Raw genomic sequence first — 9,792 nt, forward strand, 5'->3', positions numbered from 1 at the left:
ATGCAACCTGTTTTATGTGATATTTTCAGGTCACCACAATGTTTCATTTGGACCGTCCAATGTACCTACTGGGGTATCTGGCAAATCAAAGTAGGGTTTATCTCATTGACAAAGAGTTCAAGTGAGTAGGGATTCTCAGTATTTTGATGGAGGGATTAGTTGGATCAATATCTAATAGACTTCTATGTTGTTTTACCCCAGTGTTATAGGATACACATTACTCCTCAGCTTGATCGAGTACAAGACACTTGTGATGCGTGGTGATCTGGAGCGAGCAAATGAGGTCTTATCATCAATTCCTAAGGAGCACCACAATAGGTACATCATGTAGTTAGTCATTTGTAATTATTTCAACATCATCTAGCAATTTGGAAATGATGATTTACTTGCAATTGGGTTTGGAATTTTATTACTTCTATTGCGTAACAGAAAATGGTCTTTTGGAAGGGTCACAAACTGGGTTCAAGAAAATTGAAGATGCCATTTTGGTACTCTTAACATACTACACTGCATTAGCTGGATTCTTTACAATGGCAAAGCTGCTTTCTGTGCATTCCTGCATAATACACATTCCAAAATAGGCAAAAAGCACATGAAAATTAGTTGAAACTGGACCCACACGTATTCTTTTAAAAACTATTTCCTTTAGTCTTGTTTCCTGCATTTAAATTGTATGTTTAATGATTAAGAAATGGTTTGTCTCAGTGTGGCCCGTTTCCTGGAATCTCGAGGAATGGTAGAGGAAGCATTAGAAGTTGCTACTGACCCTGATTACAGATTTGAACTAGCAATACAACTAGGGAAGTTAGACATTGCTAAGGCAAGTGCATCTAACTTTTAGTTATCAAAACATTGCATTCTTCTTTTTTCCTTTTTTCATTTTCTGTGATTAGAGTTGTTAAAGTGTTCTTCTTTGTCTTTTATACTTGCAGGAAATTGCTTTAGTAGCTCATAGTGAATCCAAGTGGAAGCAGTTGGGCGAACTTGCTATGTCTTCTGGAATGGTAATTGTTCAATTGCCATTTGTGCTGACATTGCTTCTCTTGGATCTCTTCAGCTTTCTTTTGTTTGTTGATACTCATCTTGATATAATATATGGAGTAGTGTAATTGCTTTTTGACAAGTTGACTTCACAAAGTTTATGACTTGTGAGATTAGCACTCGCGACAGTAACTTTACATTTCAGTTTTGCTATTTGATTTAGTGCTTCTAATGTTCTACCTTTTCTTAGGCTTTTGATGGCACAATTTCTTTTGTTGTGTTTTGCAGTTAGAGTTGGCAGAGCAATGCTTGAAGCAAGCAAATGACTTGAGTGGTTTGTTATTACTCTACTCTTCTCTAGGAGATGCCGAGGGAATAACTGAACTTGTATCTCTTTCCAAAGAGCATGGGAAAAATAATGTTTCATTCCTTTGTCTTTTCCTGTTGGGTAAAGTGGAAGAGTGCATTCAGCTATTGATTGACAGGTACTACTGTTGATTGCTTTTTAAGATTCCTCTCAGGTGTGTACTTTGTAGTTTGTAGATTAAAATGAAAACTGTGTCAATATTTCAGCAATCGGCTACCTGAGGCTGCATTTATGGCGCGATCTTATTTACCTAGTAAAGTATCTGAAATAGTTGAAATTTGGAGAAAAGACCTTAACAAGGTTAGTACTTGATCTGTTATCATCTGAAATACTTCAAAGTTTATTGCTTGGTTACGAGCTACATAGAGATTCTGATTGTTCTGTATTGGTTTGACACTAAAATCTTGCCCATTATGTCCATTTCAAAGGTCCTTGAAAAGGACTATGTTCTTACCTCAATGGGGTTTCCTTTATTTTTATAGTAACCTTCAACAATAATCGTTCTGTATTCTGGGGTGATTTAGAAAATGACGGGAAATTGGGCGAGAAAATAGTTCCTCTTCGGCCTGTTCTTTCAAATATTTACTCCCGAAAATGGGAAGAAAATGAGGATATAAAATTGGTTTGTTTCTCAACACTTTACATAACCTAGCTCCTCTTTCTTATCACATGCACTATATACATTTTTTAGTCTTCTCTCTCCCTTCCTCTTATCCAAACATTAATTTTTGTCTATTAACTCTATTTTCCTTTCCCTCATCTCTTCTCTCCCATTTTCTTTCCCCATTTTCTACAACCCAAACACAACATTATGGCTTGACATATTTCAGTGTGAATTTTGGAATACAGATTAACCAAAAAGCTGCTGAGGCTTTAGCTGATCCCAAAGATTACCCTAACCTGTTTGAAGACTGGCAAGTTGCACTTGCAGTTGAATCTACTGTTGCTGAGACGAGGTATATAGGGCTATTTTTGCCTTCTCCTGGTTTTTTTTTCTTCTAATCCTTCTTTTGGAGTTTATAAAATATGATTAGGATATTCCTGCTTTTCTCGCTTTTACTGTTCTGGCATCACTAAACATTATGATAAAAGGATTGGATTGGAGCATGCCCTGCAATTTTGTAAATTGGTTTCTCAGTGTATGTGTATGTGTATGTGTATAAATGTGTCTAATCCATTGGGAAATTGGTTATTAACTCCATTGTTATTTGATTAAGTTGGCTGTCATCATTACTTTCTCATTTCCTCTGCAGAGGTAACCTTCCACCTGCATCTGAATATTTTAATCAAGCTGATAGATCAACAACCAACCTCGTGGAGGCTTTCAGGAACATGAGGATGGATGAAGAGGAACCCCTTCAGAATGGAGACTTGGATCATGAGGTATATATTGTCAATTTTGAAGAGGACTATTATATGCATATTTATGAAAAATGAGAAAATGGAAATCAACAATTTACTTTTATATGGATGGCTTAATAGAAAGATGTTGCCTTGTAACCTGTAACTCCTGTTCCTGTTTTCATTCTCTACATCTATTTTAAACCTGCAGAGTAACTGAATGTCTTTTACCCTTTTGGAACTTTTTCTATTCTAGTTGCTAAACACTAGTTGAGTATCTTCATTTTGTGCTGAGTTTCAGTTTTTCATATTGCTTTCTTGTGCAGGTTGCAGACCAGAATGGGGATGAGGTGCAAGATGATGCTCAAGAAGAGACTGTTCTGGTGGATGCTGACTCCGTGGATGGTGCAGTACTTATTAATGCAAATGGGACTGAAGAACAGTGGGGTACGAAAAATGAAGGAAAAGAGTCGGCCTAAAAGCAATTGGCTGGGCCGGTGTGAAGTTCCTAGTTTTGTTGCTGGTGATTAGTTCAATTTCTTTTAGCTACTATTTTCTAAGTTTCATGCTTGCTTCTAAATCTAGTCTTTTTCTTTGTCCCACTTTATTTTAACGACTCTTTATAATTCATGCTGCTTTCTGATTTTCTGGTGGGTGGGTAGTTAATAGAGTAATTTTGTAAGACCCTGTTGGAAAGCTCATAAAATTATTGGAGCACTTTTGGGTCTGGGATCTGTGTCATTGTTTAGTTTCTTGTACTGTTTGTGCTTTGTTTCATTATGAAATCCTTATTTGAACTTGGTTGAGTTTTTAGAGTAGTAGATGATCTCTGGCACATATCCTTCTCTGTTTCTATATATTTCCCTCCTCTCACCCCTTTTGTCCAGCAGTGTATTGTATCCTGTGATGGAGCCTTACTTTCCTCTCCTGTTTTATTGGTTTTGCAGTGCTTACACCACATCAGTGATTCCAGTCAAGAAGGTTGGTTCCAGCTGTATGTAATTCATTAAAAGGTGATAATTGAGTTATTCTCATTGCTAAATCCTAAATGTAATGTGATTGATGAACGGAAGCTTCCTGCATTTCCCACACATTCTAGAGTTCCAAATATTGCTTGTGCACTCACCTAAATTGAATCAAAAGCAAGGTTTCATGTTTCATTGTGGACCTAGATTTGATTAATCTGTTCATTTTGAGACTAAATTGACGACACACCTAAACTGCTAGAGTTGCTTTTTCACATTATATTTTGGGCATCTTTGTTCCACTTGCTCACTATGCTTTCTTGCTGTTTTACACCAGGCTTGCTGCAATTGTTGTCTTAATCTTAAAAATATGCACAATCAAGGGACCAAGTTCATGGCTGGCTGCCTACTTGTGTGATTTTGTAGCGATGAGTTATGTCAGCATACAGTATACACATCTTCCAAGCTCCGAGTTATTAGTTGAGCTGCTCATACTTGTTTTAATTAACATTCTTTGGGCCAAACAATTTAATTTTTTTTTTTTTTAATTTTCGATTTTTACATGCGATCATGAATGTAGAAACACTGAATATGATAGTATATGATAGTGAAGTTGCAAGATAGTACTGTGATGTTGAGCAATTCATCTTAGGGAGATTTCTTGTAAAGTTGCAAGGTGACGTTGAGAAAATTCTTTCTTAGGTAGACCTCTTAATGTCCAAATGTTTAATAATCTAATTGTCACACTTGTTCTCTAAATTGGTATAGCTCCGAAATATTTACTTGGGATTTTTTAAAAATCGCTTTGGTAATTTTTCATTTTTCAATTTTTTTTTTTAAACATATATTCAATCACTTCTCTACAGCGTCAGGTAGTGACACAATAATGTTAATTTATGCATATCCATAGTTCTTTTGCGAATGCATGATGAAACGACCTACCTGCCTACCAATAACTAAACTTCGCTCTATATTAGTGTTACTATAGTATAAACGTGTAAATATCAAGAATGACTACTTTGAGTTCACATTTGCACTAGCTGATGGTTCACCCCTAACTTTATACATTAAAATAAAAATAGCAATATATGTGTTATTTAAAAAATTTTAATTAGAAATTTTTAATGATATATTTTTTATATATTAATTTTATTTGTATATAAAAAAAATGAGCTTAAGTTGAAAAAGAATATACGGAGTATTAGTTTAGTGTACCTTAAGGGCGTTTGGTTGACAGAATGTTAGATTACCTTAGAAAATGTTAGATAACTGAGAATGTTAGATTCCAGTGTGTTTGGTTTAAAACTGAAGTATGTTAATAAGACAACCGAAATAAGATAAATTGATTAAAATGCCAAAAGCCCAATATAGTAATAAGATAAGGGAATGTGAGATTACCTCAGAAATTGGAGTGTATCTCACATTCCCTTCCAATAGCTAAAAAACTTCATGTGGAAGTTATGTTACATTCTCTGGGAATATTAGATAACTTGAACCAAACATGTGAATCTTATATTACTAAGCAAATATAACCTTAGTTATCTTATATAACTTGAACCAAACACCACTAATTAAAAGTAGACCATAATTCATGGTATAATAAATATTTTAGATAATTTTTACTATAAATTGAATTAACATATATAGCATTTTTGTAATTTTTTAATTGGGTAAAAGTGATTGTAATTTCAAATTTCAAAACAGAAGTATTTTTTTTTAAAAGATGAGCGGGAAAACAACACTTCTGTTTTAATATATATATATAATATATATATATATATATATATATATATATAATTTTCATTTTCATTTTACATTTTCTTACCAAATAAACTTTAATTATTTGACCAATAAAATATTTAATTAATTGACTACAAATGTTTGGGCGGGAAAATGAAATAAGAGAATTTTACTTTTATATATAGTATAGAAGTATAGATTAAAACGTATATTATTCATTTATTTTGATGGAATACCTCCAATTTAATTGGATAATTTAATTACTTTTTTTTTAAAATATTCATAATTTTTATTTAGTAGTATCGCCTAAACAAGAATCTAAGTCCCTCAACATATGACCACCCATTTAAAATAATAACGAGAATGCCATCATATTACATGGTAGTTGACTTACTTAATTTTACTTATTTCTACTTTAGTCAAATTAAACAACTATTTGGTTACTTCTACTATTAATTCTCAAGAATTAATTTTTCCACGTTTAATGCATAACTTTATGAATGTCATATCTTCAATTACTTTGCATTGAAACCATATATTTTCTTTCCAAAACGTACTTTTTTTTTTCCAAAACGTACTGTTAGACATGTTTAAATTAGAACAATTTTAAACATGAAATGTAACATATTGAATCTCAATCATCTAAGACAAATGTATGTAATAAAATTAAAGTGTATTCTAAAAAAAATAAATAAAAGTGTAATTTTAAGGACAAAAATTGCTCCTTTTAGATGTGTATACAACAACCGGATTCAACGTAGCCGCGAAACTCACTTGGGATTTTTACTTTGGTCCATTTCTTAGTCTTCAATTCCAGCACATAAGCTCTCTTAGCTCTACCATTTTGTTTTCAAAAAAAAAAAAAAAGCTCTACCATTTTTTGCATTTTCAATAATCACCATAATCTTCCCCTGCCACCCTGTCACATATACCACGCGCTGTGTATCATTTGGGACCCGTGAGACGAACACCCATGTGGCGTCCTCTAATGCAACCACGTCGCGTTTTCCTTTGATTGTATATATTACCCCACCAATCTCTACGTAGGTAGCTTGCGGTGATATTATCGCGTAGTCGTTTATTACCTGCCATTGGCGGGTGACGAGGTCGAGTGTTTCAACAGGTAGTTTAGAATCGTCTTGTGTGTCCATGTTAAAGCCACCGAGGACGTGGAACTTGCCACGGTGGAACACACACCCGCAATTGTTTCGCCCGATTGACATATCGGGCAACTTCGTCCACGTGTCCCTTGCCACGTCATACGCCAACGTTGATTTTAGTGAATTGTACCAGTTGTTTCCGCCGGCGACCACCACTGTCCCATCCTCCTCCGAGGCCGCGCACCCGAAGAACCGGCGATCCTTGTTGCCGGGCATATCGGCGTCGCGCCTCCACGTGGCCGATAGGAAGTTGTAGATGAAAACTGAATTCTGAACCCGACATGTCACCGGGTTGATCCCGCCGATCACCAGCAGCTCCGGCCCAATCCCGACAACCTGACAGAACAATGGCATCCCTTCCACCATCTCCGGTACCGGCGGAAAATTGCGCCAACGCCTTTTCACCGGCTCGAATAGCGTGAGCCGGTAAACCGGTAGCAGATTCGATTTGATTAAACCATCCATTGGCTGAGCCATGACAATGACGGGTCCGGTTAGACCCGAAACTTTCCGGCGCCGGTGAAACTCCGGCTGCTTAATCACAGCGTTCCATGCTTTACTCACAGATGCAGCCTTGGGAAACTGATCAAACGAAATCCGAATAAGACATTCAAAAGCTACGTCGTTGGGAAGACCGGGAATTATCTCCATTGAAAGAACACAGAGAAAAGCAAGGGATGATCGGAGCAGAATTTCGGATTATTAAATTTGAGAATTTTGGATTCTTGAAGATGAAAGGAAACAATAAATAGCGTCTTTATTAAGCTTTATAGGGCCAACACCAATGTAGCTTTGTTAGGGTTGCCGAATTCTAAGTTGTATGGGATTCAAAGTTTTATAAACTTCATTACAATTTTGGAATTATTCCATTCAAATTTTTACAAATCCTAATACTATTTAATTTAAACTTCATAAACAAAACTAAAGTATTACTTAATTTAGATTTTGGTATTCGATTCAAACTTGTAATCGCGCATCATACTATCATGCTAGTTAAGATTAAAACATGCACCTTATGAATTTTTAACAAATTAATATTTTTCTTCCTAAATTTATTATTTTTTATTTTTTTGAAAATAAAATTAAAAGTATAAAAATATATCATTAAAAAATTTAAATGATATTTTTATTTAAAAATAAAAATACTGGTATTTTTTATTTTTAATTAAGCTACAATTATATTAAATCACTATCAGTGTAATTGTAGGCTAATTAAAAATATATTAAAAAAATTAATATCAGTGTCATTTGAAAGATTTTAATTAGAGTTTTGTAATAATATATTTTTTATATTTTAATTTTATTTGTACAAAATGAAAGAAAAGTACATTTATTTAAGTAAAAAAAAAAAGAGTTTATGAAGAAAATATTAAAATATTAAAATTCTAAAATAAATTTTAAAATCTCTCAATCAATCAAGATTATATCATGGTTAAAATCAACAACTAAATACTTTCCTACAAACATTAAATACTATACTTTTTTTTTTGGTAATGATTAATACTTTACTGGACTGAACATCACATCTTAGTAAATAACTATGTTCCTATTTTTAGAATATGACGTTATGTCAAATCAACATTATAGAAACTCTATGTAAAAGTATTTAAAAGTCGGTAAAAGTCGATAAATATTTGACATATAGAATTTTATAAAGTTCATAAAATGTTTATAAAAGTGATGGGATTTTAATGATTTTCATATAATTTCTTTTCACTTTTTTTTTTATTCTCAAAAAAAAAAAGTGAAAAGAAATTATATGAAAATCATTAAAATCCCATCACTTTAAGTTTATAAAAAAAATGTTGATGAAGTACATATCTCCTTAAATTTAAAAAACGTTGATGAAGTACATATTTTATACCATAGTTATAGATGAACCATGATATATATAGCAACATGCACCCAATAGATTCATATTTTTTCTCCTTAAAACTTTTTTTTCTAATTTAATTTTTTTCATTTTGTACAAATAAAATTAATGTATAAAAATATACCATTAACAAAAAATTCAATTAAGATCTTTTAAATGATATTCATATAAGGGATGACTTAGGTGAGAACATGCGCCTACGTAAAAAGTAAAGATTAATTTGATTAATCTATATGCGTAGATCAACATGCTCCTACGTAAAAAGTGAAGAATAATTTGGTTCATCTATATGAGCATATGAACGATCCAAACTACCTATAGAAAGAGTATCAAACAACTTGCTGGACCTATAGAATGGCCTAGGTCAGAAAAAGAAACACCACTCCTCCATTGTACACCAAAAAAAATGACAAGCCAAAAAGTTGAGAAAGAGAAGCAAAGATGAGATAACAGTACAAAAGATGGAACACATGTGAATCGTAGTTTGTTGGTTAAGCATTGCAAAAAGTGCTAAAAAGTAGGCCATTTATTCAAGAAAATGTCCTCAGAATCCTACAACAAAAGAAACTAAGAATGGTACTAATCTATTTTACTTGCCCACAATTAAATTTGTTTTTATCATTTTCTATTTTTTGACATTTTTTCTGCAAATTCCTGATATGCGTTTCATCCCAAGAAAAGGGTTAGGAACAAGAAAAATGCATCTAAGGTCACAACTCATCAATAAATTGTTAATCAAGAACAAGCCAGAGTTGAAGTTGGATATGGTCCTCAAGCTGATGAAATCCAAGTCACACAACCAATGATAGATGATATAACACAGTCTGATGAGTTAACTACTACACCTTCACAAAATAAAGGCGGCAATAGTCTCATATCCTTGTGAGTTAAGATATCATGGGGAAGTCCAAACTTAAATGCTACAACTCCGATTCCAGTGAATAAACCACCAGTGAAAAGACATGAGGATTCAGATTGGGGATGAAGACATATGGATTAAGATCCAAACACCTCTAAAGCCCCCTAACAATAGACTAATTTAAAATATCTTTGACTTGTGGTTTATTGTGATTGTGAGGTCATCTTGTTGATTTTTATGGAATATACTTATGCACTAGACTTAAGATTTGTCATGAAGTAGACTTGTGATTTTTGACAATTGCAATTTTTTGGATTTTGCAGTAAACTTATTATTGCTAACCATTTTTGCTTTACTATGCTATGAATGAATTAATTATGGATTATTTATGTTATCAATGAATTTATAATCAATGTATATGATTTTTGGGATATAGAAGAAAAAGAAATTTCACCTTTGTATTGTTTTATTACCAAGAAAAAATAACGGATTTTGAATGGTTTATG

General features: G+C 33.1%; 2 protein-coding genes across 6 annotated transcripts in view; one reads left to right on the plus strand and one right to left on the minus strand.

Annotated features, from left to right (window-relative positions):
• Window positions 1–4,432, plus strand: part of LOC115997648 (coatomer subunit beta'-1-like) — a 26,470-nt gene extending 22,038 nt beyond the window's left edge. For 2 of the 5 annotated variants that reach the window (XR_004093769.1, XR_004093767.1), the window contains 11 exons: window positions 30–121; window positions 202–318; window positions 706–820; window positions 933–1,004; window positions 1,270–1,466; window positions 1,555–1,648; window positions 2,198–2,304; window positions 2,602–2,731; window positions 3,016–3,212; window positions 3,637–3,702; window positions 3,992–4,432. Coding sequence is in view for 2 of the 5 variants with exons in the window: in XM_031237242.1 (XP_031093102.1) it covers window positions 30–121; window positions 202–318; window positions 706–820; window positions 933–1,004; window positions 1,270–1,466; window positions 1,555–1,648; window positions 2,198–2,304; window positions 2,602–2,731; window positions 3,016–3,136; window positions 3,637–3,656 (1,065 nt within the window). In the remaining 3 variants the exon portion in view is untranslated. The remainder of the gene's footprint in view (window positions 1–29; window positions 122–201; window positions 319–705; window positions 821–932; window positions 1,005–1,269; window positions 1,467–1,554; window positions 1,649–2,197; window positions 2,305–2,601; window positions 2,732–3,015; window positions 3,213–3,636; window positions 3,703–3,991) is intronic. The other 3 variants (XR_004093768.1, XM_031237242.1, XM_031237243.1) reach the window with 3 other exon arrangements.
• Window positions 3,913–7,205, minus strand: LOC115995859 (F-box/kelch-repeat protein At1g80440-like). Its single transcript, XM_031235007.1, has 2 exons — window positions 6,294–7,205; window positions 3,913–3,996 (listed from the first exon to the last, which is right to left on the minus strand). The coding sequence occupies exons 1-2, from the start codon at window positions 7,203–7,205 to the stop codon at window positions 3,913–3,915; spliced, it is 996 nt and encodes a 331-aa protein (XP_031090867.1).
• Window positions 7,206–9,792: the final 2,587 nt, after the last annotated feature.

Source organism: Ipomoea triloba, chromosome 11 (assembly GCF_003576645.1).
Source record: "Ipomoea triloba cultivar NCNSP0323 chromosome 11, ASM357664v1".
In the NCBI taxonomy this organism is placed as follows: domain Eukaryota; kingdom Viridiplantae; phylum Streptophyta; class Magnoliopsida; order Solanales; family Convolvulaceae; genus Ipomoea; species Ipomoea triloba.

Coding starts and splice junctions, on each gene's coding strand:
- LOC115995859 (XM_031235007.1), bottom strand. CDS start 7,205: ATGGAGATAATTCCCGGTCTTCCCAACGACGTAGCTTTTGAATGTCTT. Junction 3,997..6,293: donor GGTGGCAGGGGAAGATTATG/GTGATTATTGAA, acceptor CAACAATTGCAG/CAAGCCTGGTGTAAAACAGC.